The following is a 21,738-nucleotide window of genomic DNA, read 5'->3' as shown; positions in this document are numbered from 1 at the left end:
TATAAATTACACATATTCTGTGGCTGGCTTAAAGTGTTTACACACGTGTGTGTGTGTGTGTGTACACACACACACACATACATACATACATACATACACAGAGATCGTTGTAAAGCAGTTAAGAGTTATGTAACAAAAAAAACAAAAACAAAAAAACATACTTTCTTTTTAATTTCTTTCTTTTGTTTTCCATTAGTTACTGCTCGATTTTCCTCTTGTTCTTTTTTTGACGGTGTAATCTGTATATTGACTTTTGTAGTTGTTACTAAACCACACTGGCCACGTTCCTTGACTGGGGTACTTCTTGGTCTGTCCTTGACTGGTGTGCACTTCTGTTTATCCTTCATTGGTGATCCAGGGTGAATTTCCTGCAATTTGTTTGATCTCCTGGGTGACAGAGTAGTATTCAGCATATCACTTGACCGGAGTCTTTTGGCAGGAGTCCCAACCTCACAATCTGCTTCAATGCCACGTTTTTTCTTACTGGGAGTTACTGGAGCCTTTAGTAGGATGGGGGAAAAAAAAGCATTTCTACATTGCGATTAGGGAACAATTGCACGTACTGTATTTGCTTCACCAACCATCAGTACAGTGCACTTGTCTCATTAAAGCCAGCCGTTCTGTGGACTTTATTCATGAAAATTCAGAAATTTACTATGAACTGGTGACACTAGTTCAAAAAGTACATAGTAAACTGATGTGTGAATATCAGACCTGCTCACAAAATGGCTGCCACCACTGTATGACAGAGAATTGCACTTTTTAAGCTTTACCAACCCAAATGCAAGCTTTAGTGAGACGTTATCTTAACAGTGTTACAGAAAGTTGGCAGAGATTGATATACAATACAAAGGAAGTTAAACAAGCTATATCTACAAGGCATACATTGCATTTGAACATAATTGTTTTCTATCTTTAACCCTTCTGTGATTAGATAAGATAGATTAGGAATATCTCATTGGAAAAATATTAATTTGAATTTCCCCATTTAAAAAAATGGTTTCAAATATTGCTTCTTCATACATTAATGCATAAACTATATCCATATTTACTCATTGTTTTATTCATATAATAATATGAGATATGGTAAGAACTTACCCTTGTTATCTCTATTTCTACGAAGTCCATAGGGTTCCACAGGATACCTTGGGGTATAGGTGTGACGTCAGTCGCTGGGCACCATAGAGTTAAGCTTTTCAGCCTCCCAGGATGCACTAGGGTCCCCCTCCTATACCCCGCCCCCGAGCCAAGGCACCTCAGTTAGTTATCAAGCCATAGGCCGGAGGAGGAGAAGGAAGAGAGAGAAAAAAGATCTGGACACATACAAGAATCACATTCTCACCAGAGGGAGACGGAAAACCGGTGACCAGAGCAAAGCCCATCTGCAGCACAGGTGCGACAGGGCGGGAGTCCTGTGGAACCCTATGGACTTCGTAGAAATAGAGATAACAAGGGTAAGTTCTTACCATATCTCATATTTTCTACTTCAGGGTCCATAGGGTATCCACAGGATACCTTGGGGATGTCCCAAAGCAGTATCCTTTAAGGGTGGGGACGCTCCTGTGCAGAAAGGAGAATCCGCCGCCCGAAGGAAGCATCCTGAGAGGCGAAGGTGTCAAACCTGTAATACCTCACGAAGGTATGGACAGAGGACCACGTAGCAGCCTTGCAGATCTGAACTGCCGAGGCACCACGTCGAGCTGCCCACGAAGGACCCACAGACCTAGTGGAATGAGCCTTCAGAGAAGGTGGGACCGGTAGGCCTTCATGAAGATAAGCTTCAGAAATAGCCATACGGATCCAGGCTGCCAAAGTTTGCTTTGAAGCAGGCCAACCCTTTTTACGGAAGCCATAGAGGACAAACAAAGCGTCCGACTTCCTAAACGAAGAAGTGCGGTCAACATAAGTCCTTAAGGCCCGCACAACATCCAAAGAGGCCTCACCCACGGAAAGACCCGGTGAGTTAAAGGCCGGAACAACTATTTCCTCGTTAACATGAAACTGGGAAACAACTTTGGGAAGAAACTCGGGTCGAGTGCGGAGCACTGCCCTGTTCCCATGAAAAACCAAGAAAGGGCGTCTACAAGAAAGAGCCCCTAACTCAGAAACACGTCTGGCCGAAGCAATGGCCAGAAGGAAAACAGTCTTAGCTGTTAGCCATTTAATATCCACTGAGCCCAGTGGTTCAAACGGCGGTCCTTGGAGAGCCCTCAGGACCACAGCCAAATCCCAAGGCGCCACAGGTGGAACAAAGGGCGGCTGAATACGGAGAACACCTTGCATAAAGTTTGTAGCAATCCTACGGTGAAACCAGACAGATAGGGCCGAAACCTGTACCTTCAAAGAAGCAAGGCGAAGCCCATGATCTAGTCCCGCTTGCAGGAAGGCGAGAATCCGAGACAGACGAAACTCCCGCGGTGCATAACCTCTCGGTCGACACCACTGGAAGAACGTATGCCACACGCGATGGTATATCCTCGCGGAAGACGGTTTCCGAGCTCGTAACATGGTACGCACCACAGAGCTGGAAAACCCCCGGGACCTCAGCATGGCCGTCTCAACAGCCACGCCGTCAAAGACAGCCGAGTCAGGTCCGGGTGAAGGCAAGGACCCTGAGACAGAAGGTCCGGTCGTAGCGGCAACCGCAGAGGACTGTCCACGGACAGACCCTGAAGGTCTGAGAACCAGTGCCGTCTGGGCCAAGCGGGAGCTATCAACAGGAGCGTCCCTCCTTCCTGTTTGAATTTCCGGATTACCCGTGGAAGAAGGGAGACCGGAGGGAACAGGTATGCGAACCGGAACGTCCACCGGACGGACAGAGCATCCACCAGAGACGCCCCTTCGTCTCTTGTGCGAGACCCGTACACCGGCAACTTGTTGTTGTGCCGGGACGCCATGAGGTCGATTTCTGGAAGACCCCACCTGTCCACCAGTAGTTGAAAAACGTCCGGGTGCAGGGACCATTCCCCTGGATGAACGTCCTGGCGACTTAGAAAGTCCGCCTCCCAATTTAGCACTCCCGGGATGAAGACCGCTGATATGGCCGGAAGATTGCGCTCCGCCCAAACCAGGATCCGAGAGACCTCTACGAGAGCCGCCCGACTGCGAGTTCCTCCTTGCCTGTTTATGTAGGCCACGGTGGTAGCGTTGTCCGACTTGACCTGCACCGGGTGACCCTGGAGAAACCGCTGTGCCTGCAGGAGAGCATTGAAGACCGCACGGAGTTCCAAGATATTTATTGGAAGCTCCGCTTCTGTCGGCGTCCACCTGCCCTGGAACAAGTGTGGACCCGAAACTGCTCCCCAGCCCCGAAGACTGGCGTCCGTTGTCAACAGGACCCAATTTGGAACCCAGAACGGACGTCCCTTGTTGAGGTGGGTCGTCTGTAACCACCACGCAAGGGACAGGCGAACCTCCGGGGTGAGCACAATCGTCTGGGACTTCAGAGACTGAGGCAGCCCGTTCCACTTGGACAGGATCAGGTGCTGCAGAGGTCTGGAGTGAAACTGGGCGTATTCCACCATGTCAAACACCGACACCATGGAGCCCAGTAACCTCATCGCCGAGTGTAAGGACACCCGGCGGCTGTGCAGGCAACTGCGCACCCTTGACTGTAAAGCAGAGATCTTGTCCTCCGTCACGAAGATCCTTTGCTGTCCCGAGGCCAATAAGGCTCCAAGATGCAGAATCCTCCGAGACGGGATTAGAGTGGACTTCTGCCAGTTGATTAGCCAGCCGTGCCGTTGCAGCAGTGCAATGGTCAGGTCCAAGTGGCGTAACAGGAGCTCTGGAGATCCTGCGACCAATAACAGGTTGTCCAAATACGGCAACATGCGGACTCCCTGCAGCCGCAGAGAAGCCGCCATGACCGCCATCACCTTGGTGAAAACACGTGGTGCTGTTGCCAGGCCAAAAGGTAACGCCCGAAACTGGAAGTGGTCGCTGCGGATTGCAAACCTGAGGAACTGTTGATGGCGCAAAAGAATAGGGACATGCAGGTAAGCGTCCTGTATGTCCAATGACACCATGTAGTCCCCAGGTTCCAGCGCCAGAATGATGGACCGTAGGGTCTCCATCCGAAACTTCGGGACCCGCAAAGACTTGTTGAGTGCTTTGAGGTTGAGAATCGGACGATATGACCCATTGGGTTTCTGTACCAAAAATAGATTTGAATAGAAACCCTGGCCCCTCTGGGAGAATGGAACAGGCACTATAACTCCAGCCTGGAGCATAGTGTGCAATACCTTCCGCAGCTCCGTAGCCTTGTTCCGGTCTGATGGTAGACCCGTGGTGAAGAAGCGAGCCGGGGGTCTGTGCCGGAAGGAGAGGGCGTATCCGTGGGAAACCACCTCCAGAACCCAAGTGTCTGTCGTAGTGGTCGACCAACACTGGGCGAACTGTAGCAGGCGGCCTCCCACCCTGGGATCCCCCAAAGGGAGGCCCGGACCGTCAGGCCGCAGGCTTGTCATCTGGCTTGGGGGCCGGACGTCTGGTACTCCATGCCTGCTTCCGGGGCTTGACCGATTTCTTAGGGCCAGCCTGTCGAGGAAACGACTGTGGTTTGGGCCTGCCCTGGGCCCTAGATGACCGAAAGGACGATGGTCCAGAACCAGAAGGAGCAGCGGCCGACGGGAGACAAGCAGATTTGGCTGCCGCCAGCGTGGCCACAATCTTATCCAGATCCGGACCGAAGAGAACTTCTCCGGTAAACGGCAACGCTTCCAGACCTTTCTTGGAATCTGCGTCCGCCTTCCAGGATCGCAGCCACAAGGTGCGACGAGCAGCTACCGCTGCTGAAGAAATTCTAGACACCAGAGTACTAATGTCTAGAGCCGCCTCGTTGATGTAGGTGGCCGAATCACGGAGATTGCCAATCAACTCCGCCTGTTCGGCCGGACAGTCGGATTCAAAAGAAGCCTCTAATGAATCCGCCCAGCGCTCCATCGCTCTGGCAACCCAGCAAATGGCCATAGCCGGCCGTGCTGCCCCCCCTGCAAGGGAATAAGCGGACTTCAGGCAGATTTCTACCTTGCGGTCCGTAGCATCCTTAAGGGAGGACATGGATGGCATCGGCAATGTGGCACTACGGACAAGACGGGTCACGTGAGAATCCACCTGTGGAGGGGATTCCCACTTAGCAAAATAATTATCCGCGAACGGATAAGCCACCGCCAGGCGTCTCTGCGGCTGGTATCTTTTGCCAGGTTGTTTCCACGCCTCCTCTAAATGGTCCACCAACTGACCCGAAAGAGGAAAGACTGTGGCATCGCCCTTCACATCTTTGAAAAAGGCATACTTAGATTTAGCCGCTGGGGGAACTTCGTCCTCAATCACCAAGGCTGTGCGGACCGCCCGAATAAGTCCAGGAATATATACTTTGGACTTAGCATCAGCGTCCTTAGTATGGAGAGGTTCCTGATCGTAAGGATCCAGAATCTCCCCATCATCAGACGTCCCTTCGTCATCCTCATAAGGAGCGGACAGAGACGCCACCGGCCTTTTATGAGGCCGCATCACAGACTCCCCTTGCAACACATCCGACAAGTGCTGTACAGAACTAGTCAGGGAGTTAACCCACGCTGGCTCCTGAGAACCCGGGAGCGGGGAAATAGGGAGACTGTGGGGTACCACCAATTGTCGTGGGAACCCCTGCATGGGTGACGACACCACAGACTGCTGGGACGAACCCATCGGAGTAAACGCGGGCTGCGGAGCTAACTGGCCCACTAAAGCTGTTAACGCCTGAGCGAAACAAGCCCAGGGCGGCTCCTGTACCGGTGCTGTAACCGTAATAGGCCGCGCCATGGACAAACACTGCCGGCAAAGGCCCTCCGCGCTACCCTCCCCCTCCGCTAACGGTACTTTGCACGTGGTACACTGTAGCCGGAGGGGAAAATCACTTTCAGACATGATGGCACCACGTATGTGACCTCTCTCACCAATTAAGTATTAAATAGGCGAGAGACCACCCTGCAGCACAGAACCGCAAGGGCTTTAGCAGAAAGAACAGGGACAGTAATAAAGCTGACAGTTTAGAGAAGAAAAGTTACAGGCAGCGCTAGCACAGTCACATACAATGCAGAGAAATAACAATTCCTGCACTAACAGCGCTGATCACTCAACTACACAGACACAGGGCCTGGTAGGACACAGCGCTGCATACACAGACCTGAGCCACAGCGGAGGAGAGGTATGCGGGGGGACCCAGACCACGATGCTTCCGTCCAGCGCTTCCAGCAGCGTTCACCATGCGTTCTGGAGAAGATGGCCGCCGAGGAGGAGAGAGGAGGCTGGCCTGGGGGAGGAGCGCTGCCACAGGACCAGTCGGCAGCATGCAGAGAGGGCTGTGTGCAGCGGGGGAGGCGCCGGCTGTGAGACAGGGAAGGCGCGCTCCCCTGGCATGCATTTAACCCCTGGGACGCCGCAGCGCTGCCGCTCTGCTGCGGTCCGCTGTCCCAGGGGGTAGTGGAAAGCGCAGGTTGGTCGCCTGGCTCCACGCTGCAGCCAGTCCCCAGGGAGCCCCCTGCCTGGGGACTTAGGACCATGTGACCAGCGGGGACCCACCGCGGGACCCCGCTGCTTACCTTTGTCCCCCTTGGATCCGGCCATGGTCCGGAACATCTGGGGTCACCGCTAGCTGTGACCCCAGATGCTCACCAGCATCCCCGGATCGGTACCGGCGTTCTGGTACCAGCGGGGGTGTAGGGAAGACAGCATGGACGTCAGGACTGACTGTCCATGCTGTACATCCAGATGTGCAGCCACAGCTGCACTGAAGAAAGCTTCAGGGGCTTTTCTAGCCCCCACTCCGACAGGTGCACCCGACGCCGGCCGGGCACCAAACTAAACTGAGGTGCCTTGGCTCGGGGGCGGGGTATAGGAGGGGGACCCTAGTGCATCCTGGGAGGCTGAAAAGCTTAACTCTATGGTGCCCAGCGACTGACGTCACACCTATACCCCAAGGTATCCTGTGGATACCCTATGAACCCTGAAGTAGAAACTCTTATATGGCTGCCACACCTATATGAGGCTGAATAATAGTATCCCCCCTCCTGCAAATATTATCCAATATGGTCTAAGCTGCTAGCTTGCAGATTATAAGTGACTTATTAAACAAGCTACGTATACATGATTTTAACTTCTTTTCAGTGTTTATCAAATAAATGCAAGTCTAAGAGCTTTCCAAATAGAAAATACACTTAGGCGTCAATTCAATTAGGGGTGACAAATGGAACGCTGAACAGTGTCTACTTCACCTGAAATTTGTACATTTTAGTTCACAGCACCATAGGGGCCACCGTAAGTGCGGCATGTGCGCACACTACAGCGTCGGCATCGCTCCAAAATGAGTTGACCCCTTAGAGCAGGGATGGGGAAACTCAGGCCCGGGGGCTGTATAAGGCCCGCAGAATCATTTGGTCTGGCCCTCTGAGTATTTTTCTGCTAGCCTCATCTGGCTAGCAGGGTGCCTAGAATGGCACACCTGCAGCCAGAATCTATGCAGCAGTGCCACCTGGAGCATCCTTAGGACGCTTCAGACGGTCATACCGCTGCCCTTACAGCTCCCCGGAGCATCCTCAGGATGCTCCAGGCATTGCTGTAATCACCGGTGATTGTGGCACCGTCCCTGTGTGACGTCACACTGAGGGGGCGTGGCCTGCACCAGGCCCGCGCATAATGTTATATATATCAAAATGGCCCTCGGCAGAAAAAAAGTTTCCCCACCCCTGCCTTAGAGCATCATTAAAGTGAAATGTTAATGCGGTTTCTGTCACAACATAACAATTCTGCTGTCAAGACACTGCATGAAGCAGCTCTGGGTTACAAGCTTGGTGTGTAATGACGAGCACTGAGAACAAACTCTTCTAAAATGGTTTATAGCACAGTCTAATGTTATAGCAATTTTTCCTCCAACAACCTAGATGCAACATCTCAGCTTCAGGTGAATCAATTTAGTGATTACAAACCTGGAACGCATCAAGAGAAAGCAGGGTGCCAAAACGGGAACCTGTAACATTGTACGTTCTACTTATTCTCCGGGCTGGCACTATAGTAGCAGGTTGCATACATTTGCAGTTTTCTGCCTTCACTAGAACATATAAAGACCCCATAAAAAAATGTAATGTTATACCCTTGTTCAGCTACATTTCTGCATATAGACATCTACTCAGCTATTGCGATAAACACCAAAACACCTCAAGCCTGTGTTCTATTATCAACGTAGAGTTAATTCAAATATAGTGATCATTCTATGTCCGGCGCGGAGCAGGGCGCCGAAACCTTAAAAAGGGCACTATCATGAGTTCCTGATAAGGGGGCACAATCATGGGAAAGGGTGCGTGTCCTTATGACACGCCAAATTTCATCACTCTTGGGGGCATGCCCAGCACTTACAGACATGCTGGGCTACCCCCAAGCTCTCCACTCGCTGTGAAAAGATGCTGTGAGCAAGATGCCAATTCACTGGCGATGAGCGCTGCACTGCAACTTTTCCCACCCACGGGACACTGCGGCCCACAGGCAGGGACAGCACCCGGCAGGCTGTTTCAGCAGGGTGCATTTTACAGTTTTGAAAATCGGGCAGTGCATCGCGCCCTGCTAAAACAGCCTATCCGGAACGCTACAAATATAATCATTAATCAATTAATAAGGTGTCATTTGGGCCACTATGATATACAATACAGCTGAACAGCAATTGATAATAGACTACAGAGTGCATTTAAAATTGGACGTATTTTTGCTCCTATCACACGCAAAAAAAGAGGTTTGAAAAAAACAACAATACATGTAACCATGATGAGTCGAACAGATCTCTAGATGCGTCCATCTCACAAACTTAGCATTTGTGCCAGTCATATAAGAGTGTGTAATCGGTAAGTGCTAACTCTGCATTAAACTATTTCTATACAATATAATGGTATAATGAAGTGTTGCAAATACAATAGCGTCTTCACAATCAGATGTGAAAGTCCAATTTTTCATACGACAAGTAATGAAATTACTGCTGTAGTTCAAAAGGAAATGTCAGTAAAGTAGACATCAGAGGGGGCGATTCTATTGTTTTTAAGGTGGCTATTTGTATTGAGTGCTCAACAGAGCAGTTCAATTGTTGCTCTGTTTAGCAGCGATGCCGGCATTTCTGCTCGCACCCTCAGGAGAGTGAGAGCAAAAATGTGCGATAAACCCATGGTTAAGGCCCCCTAACCAGGACTTTAGACGGGTTTAGCCATTTAACACGACTATACCCAATCTAATAGGGCACGATGACTGCGATAATTAATGGGCGCCCAGAACAATTGTATTTCAACAGTAGGAGGGTATTCAATTAGCCTTGTGGTTTACCTAGTAAATTAGCAGGGATTACCCCACACACGAGTCCCAGCAGTTGGACTGAACCTCTATGAGCTGCGAGGTACAGTCCATGGGAAAAACCAACTAAACACCAAATCGGGATAGAGTGTGGGGGTTTAATTGGGAATGGTGGGAAAAAACACATCGATTCAGCAGTTTCCGCACATGAGCCCCTATTTAATTGAGTAGCCTTTAGTGCAGGGATTTTGGCTGGCAATTAGTCGCAAGGTAAACCTTGCTGCTAACTGAATACCCGTTTAGGTGTGCCTATTAATTATCGCCACCCACAAAACAATTAAATCACCCCCAGACACTTGATATAATATCGCCACAATGCTAATGATTTAAATACCATCATCTGACAAGGGTCAATATACAATCAGAAGTGGTTAATACAGCATAGTTGCACCAACCTTTCAGTACATAAAAGGAGACATGCTCCTATAAAGCATATGTAGAGTATGCACCCGGATCTAACTGTGATAATTACATGAACAAGCAACGGCTATATTTATTTTACACTTGTCCGCCCATTATGCCTATCCTGGTGTATGATAACGCAAGCCAACAATATGTAAAAAGTTAGGTCAGCATTTCCATGCATTTTCTGCTGTGCAGTATACAGCTGTAACTCTTAACCCAATAAATAGTCATACGGCCAACTTTACACTAGTATACTGTGTAAGCAGTGCCTAACATCCTCCTCAAACAAATAAAAGACATACACAACAATACTCACCTCTACAGCATCATTACTTGCAGACTCCTGTTCATACTCTGGTTCATTACTAATTTTCTTACCACCCGACAAGGAGGAGATTAGGTTTTCTGCTATTATTTGCACCTGTTTTAGAAGTAAACGGTATGGCTTAATTACAGGTCTAAAATGACACATATTGGTTGGCTTGTATTGAAAGAAATGTTGTTGTTTTTTTTTTTTAACGTTGTACGTCAGGAAACATATGCTGTTACTGATAGCGTGTCTTGTACCGAAAATTCTTGCTCAGTTATGTCCCCCTTGGTTTTTTGTTTGTTTCCTGTGTATCCTATTTGTAAAACTAAATAGGCCTAAAAACATTTTTTTTTAAGTTGTACATCTAAAAGGCCTCCATACATCAGCAATTGCAGCAATTCTGCAATTTACAGTCAATTGAAAAACTGAAAGATTTTTATACACAATCGATTGCAGAATTGCCACAATTGATTGAAAAAGGGTATATTTTGGATACACAATCGATTGCAAATTGTAGAATTGCTGATGTATGGGGGCCTATGCCCAAACATGCATAAAGGCTGATTAGGGGGGGGGGAAGAGGTGTCAAACCTTCTAAAAGACAAATGGAGGTGTTTCCCATAGCAACCAATCAGATTCTAACTATCATTATCTAGAATGTACTAGGTAAAGGATATGGAACCTGAAACACTTCAGGGACACTTTGGATGACCCCAGTAACATTTAAAATGGCCAGACATTGCTTTTAATCTCAGGAGTTGTTTACTTTAACACATTTAGGGGCATATTCAATTGTGAGCAATATTTTCCCCCCCCATAGTGAGGGTTTCTTCCTATTCAGTAGGCTGTGAGAAATTCAGGTGCTGTAATTTCAATAGGAATTAACATGGTTTATTTCTCGCAGCCAAAGACCAGATTTAAACTAAAAATGTTGCTTTATATCATATTTTAACTTAAAAAAAAAAATAATTAAATGCAGAAATCAGCCACTTATGAAATATTTTATAGTTTAAAATATTTTTGTTCCGCTGTAAGCTTGTGCCGTGTAAGACTGGTAATTATTGCCCCAAAAATTTTGCGGCTAATTGGATATGCCCCTTAGTCAGTGAAAGAGACTCCTTCCTGTAATAACATATCAACAGGCTAAAAAAGGAACAAGAGACAGACTATGGCCCTGATTCAGAGCCGCTCGTAAGCGGCCGCTCGTTCGTTCTGACCGATGGTCGCACATCTGCGCATGCGTACGGATTTTAAAACGCATGCGCGAACCAGTCAGTGCGGCCGAAAATCGTTTGTTCGCTATAAAGCGAATGCCTGCTATTTTGAGTGACAGAAGGAGGCGTATGTGGGTTGTAACAGGGGAAGGTGCTTGAAACCGGGGGTGTGGAATTCGAACGCAGGCGTGCTTAAAGGTCAAAACGGGCGTTTTAAGGGAGTGCATAATTAATACAGCAGCGTCATTGACCACGTCACTTGGTTTGTTTTTTACTCGGACCTGCTCGCAAAATAGCGGTTAAAAAAACCAGCCACAAGAATAGCGAGCAGTTCATACTCTGTTCGATGTACTCGATTAATCCAATAAATAGCGGACATGACGTATGGTGCGAGCGGCCAGGGGGCGTATTTTTCAAAATTACAACCGCAAGCTTTGTTCGCTCGTTCAGACTTAGAGGCGTGAACAGACCGCAATTAGCGAACGGTTCATTTGAATAGCCACCCCTTGTTTTAGAACGAACGACCGCAAATAGCGAGCGGCTCTGAATGAGGGCCTATATGCTTGCATGCATGACTTGACCAATGATGAACATTTGCATGATAAGGCTTACTTTCCACTTGGTGAAATCTTTGAGCGAATTTGGTCCATACTTTATTTGATTCCCCACAGAGCTCAGAAACGCTTTACTAACAGATTTGATCATTGCAGGAGAAGGCTCATCGGGCAATTTGTCTTTATAGTTCTTTTCCCAGTAAGATTCAACCTATAAAAAAGAACAAGTAGAAATATAATAAATATAGGAAACCTATAAAAGGTAAATAATTGCTGCTACCCAGTATCCATTTCATCAAACACTATACCATACAGCACTGCTACAGGAGAAGGATACCAGGAGCAGAGTGAAAATAGAGGGAAAGACTTTACATTTTATGCTTCACATTACAGAAAAGCCCAATATTTCAAGCATTCTGGATGAAGTAATGTATATAATAATTAAAAAAAAACGAAATAGAAAAACACACATGCAAGTAGTTAAAAAAAGAAAAAAAGAAGAGGAAAACATACTGCTGCTATATATACACTCGTAAGTTCTTTAAACTGATCCCCAATAACTATGCCACTCTTCATGGTGTATTTTGTGCTCTTACCCTGTTGCTTAGCTCTCTGTGGTTGACAAACCTAACGTGATTGGCCCATGAAGTTATAGATTTGTTATTCAGCCGTTGCAGCTTAGGTAGAAGGCAACAAACCTTGTAGTTATCACTGATCTAGGGGAAAAAAATAGAAATCACCTCATTAGACTCACACAACATCATGGCCAACACATAACTGGAGGTTGAGTCTCCCATATCCAAATAGTCCAAATTACAGAATATTCCAAAATACGGATTTTTTTTTTTTTTTTTCCAGCATGACTGGAATGGTGAAACCTTTGCTTTTTGATGGTTCATTGTACACAAACTATTTAAGGCACACAAATGTATTAAAAATATTGCATAAAATCACTTTCAGGCTTTATGTATAAGGTGTATATGAAACATAAATAAATTTGATGTATATACAAAATTTGTTTGAGCCACAAAATGATTGAATATATTGTACAAAATTACCTGTAGGCTGTGTGATGTATATAAAACAAATGCATTCTGTGTTTAGATTGGGGTCCCATTTCCAAGATATTTTATTATGGTATGCAAATATTCCAAAATACGTAAATATTCCAATATCCAAAACACCCCTAGTGCCAAGCATTTTGGATATGGCAGACTCATCCAGTACTGAAGTTATCAACAGTTATTTATGTAGCACACACAGTAACCAGAAAAACGCACATGAATAAGCCCACTGGAAAATGCACATGGAAAAAACCCACAGTCATAAATTCGCACAAGAAAAATGCGCACATGGAAAAATGCCCACATGGAAAATTACTCACACAGAAAAATGCCCACATGGAAAATTACTCACAAAGAAAAATGCCCACACACACATATTCCGCAGCGCTTTACAGAGAATATTTCAATGATTCCCATCAGTCCCTGCACCAGTGTATACAATCCATATTCCCCACCATATGTACACACGCTAGAGTTATTTTTTTGTCAGAAAACAATTAACCTACCAGTATATTTTTGGATTACAGGTGAAAATGGGAGCACCTGGAGGAAACCCACACAAACATGGGAAGGACATGCAAACTCCACACAGATCAGGCTTAGATGCAAAACAAACCCAAGTACACAGTGCTGTGAGGCAGAATCCACAAGATCATTGTCATTTTAATTAGTTGGCCACATGGAGTTGAGAAGTTTAAAAAAAAATAAAAATTAAGAGGAGAAATCCAGGAAGGAAAACAACCGTCCCAGCAATTACTTAACCAATATGCAATAAAAGCATAGTCATAAATGTATGCATTTCCTTTTTAATCTATCTAGCCCTAAGTAAAAGTGCAAAATTACATGTTTTACTTTTGAAAAGGCTGGATTAGGCTTTGTTCTTCCTACATTCAGTGAACATACATTGAAGTAATGCATTCTGACCGATACGTTACACAGCAATGATTACAGCACTGGCAGTACTGAACAGATTGTTATCACTATTTGTAGCCAGGACATAAAGTCTTATAAACACTTACTGTCAGGTAGAAATTCTGCTCATACATAACCTCTTCCAGATTGGGGAACTGCTGCAAAATAGTAACATCTTCAACCTGATTGTCGTTGAAGTTTAGAACCTTGAGCTTAGGAAGAAGGAGCTTTGTAGGAAGGTCAGACAGACAGTTGTTTGATATATCCAGCTCCTGAAGATTTAGCATTTGAGAAAATAGCTGTGGGTCAATATCTTTCGTTTCCAGTTGCATTTTTGATAAACTGAAACAAAATAAATACAAGTAATTATAAATGCATGTTTAACCAAAATCTAAATTTTATATTGCAATAATCTCTCTGCCTAGATTTGTTCAAACAGCGACAGTACAGTTACTAAACTAAATTTGACTGTGCATTCAGGCTATAGTAAGTGATCTTCTACTTTATAGATCAAAAGTAATCATTGGTTACTTAGGGGCATATTCAATTAGACGTGAAAAGTCTGAAAGGTTTCGCCTGCCGTACTTTTCGCCGACTTCGCGTGTTTTGGAGGCGAAAACTTTTTGTGCGCGGCCCCAATTTTCACCCTATTCAATTCCAAAGATGCGAACACGGGACCCGGCAATTTTTTTGACGCAGGTAACCTTTGGGAACCTGTCCCAAGGGTGCAGGGTGGTTTCCCCACCTTTGCACCCAAAACTGCAATTTTTTCCGCCTGGTTTCATAGGCGAATCTTTTTCGCTTATGCCAATGCATTGACTTTCTGTGTAGATGAAAAGTCTTCGGAATTGAATACGGGGATAAGTTTTCACCTGGCAAAATGACATCACCAGCGAAAGTTTTTCACCAAAAACGGCTTTTCGCGTCTAATTGAATATGCCCCTTAGAGGCCTATGTATCAAGCGTTTTTGAAACTGCAGTTTCTACATAATTTTATCTATTGTACCTATGTACTAATGGTACAATACAGAAACCTCCAGCAGAGTGCTAATTTGCATTGAAGATCGCAGTCCACATTATTATCAATGAGGACTATGATCTCAGCCCTATGTACCAAACCCCAAAAAGCAAAGCTTTTCGGACTTTGGTCCTGGTAGTTAACACCATCTTCAGATTGTGTAAACTGCTTTAAGCCTATGGAGGCTTAGGAGAAGGAGATAGAACTTTCAAAAATATTTGCAGCAATATGAAACCTTAAAAATTGCAGCAGTTCAGCTATTATTAATACATAGACCCCTTACTTCTAGATAATACAGGTATGTTAAAATCAATGCCGTATTCTTGGTATGTAAAATACTGGGAAAATGCTCAATTAATTGAAATCACTACATCATGCACTTCATTGTAATAAAAGAATTACTATACATGGGTCACAAAGCCAGAAAATTAAGCGGCTACTAATCTGAATTCAGTATTTAAATAACAACATTGATGGATATGCGGAGAACACAACAGATTACAAGTAGTAATGTTTATTTACACACAAAAGATTGTTACTCTTCTGTGCACAAAAATCAAATACAGATTGATTTAAAAAAAAGCAAAACAAAAACATACTTGAGGCTCTTCAGGTCCTTCAGATTTTTTGATTTGGGGATTCCTTTCTTTAACAGAACGTCTTTGCTCAGTTTGGCCATCACAGACTAATATGGGTTTTTTATTCTCTCACAGCTGGAGTCTGAAAAAAAACGAAATACTTATAATTAAGATCAGTCTGCAAAAAAATTGAAATATAAAAAAAAAACTAATATGTTTGTGTAATATATATATAACATTTTTATTTTTATTATTTTAAGATCATTTATTCACATTATGTCACAACAGAGAGGGTAAACTGAACATAAGTATTTTCCTGTGTAACTTAAAATGACATCTGACTCGTTAAGTAACTATGCTAAACTAATAAAATAGCGCAAAGAGGTGTAAAATCCCTTACACTGTAGGTCTCATGAGCAAGGACCTTGACCATCCCTGTTCTCACCCTGCTTTTTCCCAATGTCCTGTCTGCCCCCTACTCTGAGATATAATCAGCGACTTTGGGCCAGATTCAGCAGTGGACGCAGTAGCAGAAGCGTGTGCGATTTTGTCGCAGCCGCTGCTGTCTGCATGGTAGTGTCGTGAACGATGGGTGTTCTACTAAAACACCCACCGGTGTAGCGCAAGTCCAACGATGTGCGCACAAACTGCACCATCGATCGGACTTTGGCTGCACCATCGAACAAACGAGCAACCATATGGTTGCTCAGAATGTTCACGTTACATGGCCACTAGAGCCAACAGAACTACATCTTCTGACGCAGTCCCTGACACCAGCACACCCGCTTCCGTTAGCCATCCCCCCAGTCACTACCCAGGCACATAAATCGGAATTGAAAGGATCTCCATGCAAATCCGATATGCAAACCCTGGCGGTAATCAACTGGACGCATAGGCAGAAGTAAAACATTGGGTGCTTGCATCCAATGCTATACTTGGGTGCAGCTCTGAATCACCCCATTTGTCCTTATGTCTGCTGCTGTAGAACTACACATCCCAGCATGATCTGTCACAGTTTTAGCCTGCCCTAACAAGCAAAACTGTGGCAGGCATGCTGGGAGGTGTAATTCCACAGCAGCTGGAGTGCCACAGGTTGCCTACCCCTGTCCTAAAGAATTGAATATCATTTAGTTGTAAACATTTACTGTTTGGCTTTTGCGTCTAACATTTATTTATTTGTTTTGTTTTTTATACTATCGTTATTCTTGTAGAGGTGTGTACACACTGGGCGATTTTTTTTGTCCGATTTAATGATAGAGATATCGTAATCTTATATTTATCATTCTATTTTTTCCAAAAAACCATGAACGATAATGCACGCTCCCGTTGGTCGTTTATCTGTCTCGTTTATCGCCCGTACATGCAGGCCGATTTGAATGATATCGTTGAGTAATTCGTTCATATCTGTCTTTTTTTTTTTTTTTTAAACGATAAACGATGTTCAGGTTTATTGCCACTCCCAGGACACTCCCTTTCCTCCATCTTGTTTTCTTTGCACTATTGGTGACGATATTGTGATCGTTTGTAAAATCAGTCATAATATCGCTCACTATATATGAACGATATCGTTCACCAGAGAGGCCAGAAAATTCAAAGTAAATCGTTGATCATTATCGTTGAATTGATAAGTCGCCCAGTTTGTATGCACCTTAAGGCGTTGCATACATTTTGTGGTGTCCTATAAATAAACAATAATAATACTACTACTACACCACTGTTCAATGAAAGCACTAACCTGAAATTCTAAAGTCTTATGTAATGTAGTACTGTCAAAATTAGAAAGGAGATCAAACGTATTTCACTGACAAGAATACCAGATTTAATTCCTTTGGTTCTCCCATTTTTTTGTCACTATTGGAACATTCCAACATGAATATTCGTAATGTTTTTATGCAATATCCACAAAAATGATACCTTGTGTATTTTTTTTTTAAACGACTTGTTATTTACAGAAAATCTCATTTTTGCTCCTTCTAAAAATGGCAAATAAATTGTAGCCAAATTGGCCCAAAGAGCGTTTAGTTTTTGGGGTCTTTTATTGCAAGAAAGTGTAATGGGATGTGCAGGGAACCTAAGGATCCACTGACTCACTTCATATCAGGTGACTGACTTTGAGCGATTAGTGGTAGACCTTTCCAAATTTTTGTATAGTAAAATCTACCCTTCAAAATGGGAACATTTTTTGTTTTTGTTTTGCTAACTTTCGCTATCATACACTAAACACATACATAATATGGTAGCCCAACAAGGCATACCATGTTAAAATAAAGCAACCTAAAGCATTAAATGGAGACAACTTTTTTTTGACCCAGGATGGGGGGAGATCTGGCCATTAGTGTAGTGGAATGCACAATGATGTCATTGCTCATCGGCGCAACAATATCAACCATTTGTAGCCTTGTTCCCCACTGGTACTGATCACCGGCAGAGACATGGCAAGTCTTTTATTTATTTATTTTTATACTGCAGCACTGAAACGCGTATCACTAGTCGGACTCGTCGTCAGCATTTTTAATGTATGAAGGGAGTGGATTAAGTAAAAAACATATATAAAAAGGTAAAACCCCTTTTATCTTAAAAATGTAAAGTTACAAAATTATGTAGGTCAGCCTTTACTTGATAAATCTTGCAGCTCATTTAAGGCACACATCCACTAGACGACAGGCAAAAGACTGCACAATTAAGACATTGTAATCGTGCAGTCGTTTGTCTGTCTGTGATGTGCCTACACTGAACGAGCAGTTGTTCAGTGTAGGCAAATCAATCATCTGTAAACATGTTGAACCTGACGATATAGTCAGGTTGTACAACATATTTGTACGATGATAGATGTCTAAGCGACCAGTGGTCATTTTAGAAATATTTTAAACAATCTGCAAACGATTTTCAAATGATTATCAAACGATAAAGATATCGTTCAATTTAATAGTCTAGTGGATGTGTGCCTTTTATGTTGCCACATATTCCTTGACTGCTTAAAAGAACAAAGTAGCTCTAGATTTGATGGCTTGGCTCCTGAATTCTACATTAGTGTCCACTTCTATTCTAGAATGTTAAACGAATAATAATGACTCAAATGTCAAATGTGAAGGTATTAATAGTATAATACATGTTGTACAACATCTTCTCAGTCAATCACACCACACAGGTATAACAAATAGGACGGAACACCCCAATACCTAAATAAGAGACTTCATAGATATGTTCTGTATATTTACCTTTATTTTTTTTTTTTTAAATGTTTCAAAAGTTATTATATGTGAAGTAAAGCCAGGCAAGTATTCTGAGTTTTTTGCAAGCTAATCAGGGAAATATTCGGGATATAGTCGGCATCCCGGTGGTTGGGATGTCGCAAGTCAGAATACCGGCGCCGGAATCCCGGCTCCCGAATCCAGACGGTAAGGATTAGGTTTAGGGGGGAGGGTCAGAGTTAGGCTGCAGGGGGAGGATTTAGGTGTAGACTGCGGGACATGTGGGTTAGGATACAAGAGGTCTGCAGCGCCGTACATACGGCACAGTATGACAGTACAGGTTACACAGAAGATTACATTACAATACAGTATCCGAAACCCAAACAGAGCACAAGTAACAATTAGCACCACAACTTTCAGTGCACAATACAGCTGGGAAGGTGAAAGCTGTCATTGAAGGGCTAGAGAAGAGAGCTGTGAGAACAAGAGTGAGGAGGACCCTGCTCCTAGGAGCTTACAATCTAGGGGAGACAGACAGATGACATGGGGCGTGAGCATGTAGATGGGGAAGGCAGGAAGTAGGCGAGGTAGGAGGGTGGGGTGAGCGGGTTATGTGGTGGAAGAGTACGCTTTGATGAACAGGTGGGTTTTCAATCCTGTCGGGATTCTGACTGTCAGATGCCGCTGTCTGTATTCTGACCGCCAGCATCCCGACTGCCGGGATCCCGTACCCAACCCAAATATTCGGCTGCCTTGCTTTTATCTTGGCTTGTAAGCATAATACAACTGCTATTCTTTTTAACAAATCCAAAGAAACTATGGAGACCTTTTGAAATAACAATACAGGTTGAGTCTCCCATATCCAAAATGCTCGGGACCAGGGGTATTTTAGATATCGGATTTTGCAATAATTGCATATCATAATGAGATATCTTGGGAATGGGATCCAAATATACACACAGAATGCATTTATGTTTCTTACACACACAGCCTGCAGGTCGTTTTATGCACTATTTTTAATAATTTTGTGCATCAAACAAAGTTTGTCTACATACACAACATTAATTTATGTTTTACACCTTATACACTCAGCCTGTAAATAATTTTATACAATATTTGTAATTATTTTGTGCATTAAACAAAGTTTGTCTACATTGAACCGTCAGAAAACAGAGATGTCACCATCTCAGTGATGCTCAGAAATGTCCCTATTTCAGAATATTCCATATTTTGAAGTATTTGCATATGGGAGACTCAACCTGTACAACGTACTGCATTTTACATACAATAAAATGCTTAGTATTTCTCCAGCTGTTTTCTTTTTAAATGTGTCAGTTCCTTTATCCTTTTATTTTGTCATTATGCCTTATTGTTTTGTACAAGAGCTTGTTTGCAGCACAATTTACCACCATAGGGGGCAATCAGACATTTCTAGCCCAGGGTGTAAAATCAAAATCTAAGGTGACCGCAATGTCTGCACAATAATGAAGCAGGAACCCACAGCTTTACAGACCTTGACTCCATAGTAGGTACACCCTTGTTTACAGTACACAATATGCTAAACTGGCCAATACAATGAAAGCAAGAAAACAGCTCCTCAAATTGAATTCACCTAATCTGCTTCATGTTGCCCCTTGAATAAACATGTATCTGTAGTCTTACTGTATGAAGACATAAATTATACTAATAATCAAAATATTAACATCTGGTATATGTAGAGTCTGTACAAACAAGCAATTGAGATGCACTTTTGTACATGTGTTTGGAAATAGTGCCTGCAAGCAGTTTACAATATAGCAAGTTCAAATATATATTTATATTTTTTTCCATATATGAAAAGTTTTTGTTTTGTTTTCTAGGCAATATATTTTTCAAAATTGTATCATGTCTCATTCTTGCCTGCTACAATCTGCTGCAGGTTAAAGGACCTTTGTATCAAGCTTTTGTTTATAACTTTATGTAGAAACTGCAGTTTCTGCATAATTTTATGAACTGCTGTTATGTACTAAAGGAAGGATATTATATATATATATATATATATATATAATTTATTATCTATCTGATTCTTACATAAAATTATGCAGAGACTACAGTTTCTGCATAATTTTATATATTGTCGCTATGTACTAATAGCAGTCCCAAAAATCACCGGAAAAGTGCTAATTAGCACTTCAGATCACAGTCCCTATTATTGTCAATGGGGACTACAATCTGACCACCTATGTACTAAACTCCAAAAAGCAAAGCTTATTTTTATTTATAATTTTTTTAGACAGATTCTTAATAATCACTGCAGTTATGTGATTATTAATACATAGGCCACTAAATCTTTCTAGAAGAGTATTTTATGTACAATATCTATTATATTGATACATTTTAATCAATTGTTTACATTGAGTTTGAAATTGCAATATTATAAAAACTCTACTTGCAGGTACTGCTTTGTTTGCATATATCTCTTCTATAGGGTGAGCCTGACTAATCAGAGCTTATTAACTCGTTAGTGCCAAGGTCCGTATGGATTTAGCAAGACAAGGTTTCATGGGAAAATTATTTCAGATCTTAATAAAGAAAAGATTATTTATGTTATTACCTAGGATTCGAAGCTTGGTGATTACTGCGGATCAGGCCTGTACATCACTATTGGCAAATGATTGTGCTCATAACTGTAACAAGCACCCAGGTGCTCCATGACCATGTAAAACAGATCAGTGCTTTCATCCTAATCACAGATACCCACATTATAATAGTCTGAAACCATGGCGCTGCTCTCAATAAGCTGTGCCAACACCAAGGACATCATGGAACAAGCATTTATATTATAGCTGTACACAACACTCTAAAGTTCACAGCTGCATATTACTACTCATCACACCCAAGTGGAGACATCAGAATTATAACTTGTGTCAAAACTCATCAAATGCAGAGATCATTTATACGATATTGTTTTAAAAAAATGTGACAACTAAGTGTGTATTAGTGCCGTGCTTGTAGCTAAATGCAATAAGCTGTGTTTATCACTTGTGTTATTATTATGGTAGCATGCAATCTATGGCAGGAATTAAAATAAACAGGGGATGCAGCTAATATGTAGAAAGTTATCCTATAACAAGGCATGATATA

The 21,738-nt window shown here is 43.4% G+C and overlaps 1 protein-coding gene across 1 annotated transcript in view; it reads right to left on the bottom strand.

Moving 5' to 3' along the window:
* LRWD1 (leucine rich repeats and WD repeat domain containing 1) overlaps positions 1-21,738 on the bottom strand; it is a 37,334-nt gene that overhangs the window by 15,378 nt on the left and 218 nt on the right. Inside the window, exons 2-7 of the mRNA XM_088454713.1 lie at positions 15,446-15,566; positions 13,936-14,170; positions 12,449-12,568; positions 11,911-12,063; positions 10,091-10,195; positions 162-500 (exon numbers count right to left, since the gene is read on the bottom strand). Coding sequence (XP_088310839.1) covers positions 162-500; positions 10,091-10,195; positions 11,911-12,063; positions 12,449-12,568; positions 13,936-14,170; positions 15,446-15,525 — 1,032 coding nt within the window. The 5' untranslated portion in view covers positions 15,526-15,566. The remainder of the gene's footprint in view (positions 1-161; positions 501-10,090; positions 10,196-11,910; positions 12,064-12,448; positions 12,569-13,935; positions 14,171-15,445; positions 15,567-21,738) is intronic.

Source organism: Taudactylus pleione, unplaced genomic scaffold, assembly GCF_031769625.1.
Source record: "Taudactylus pleione unplaced genomic scaffold, aTauple2 ptg000040l, whole genome shotgun sequence".
Classification (NCBI taxonomy): Eukaryota; Metazoa; Chordata; class Amphibia; order Anura; family Myobatrachidae; genus Taudactylus; species Taudactylus pleione.
This window is presented reverse-complemented; position numbering and strand designations above follow the sequence as displayed.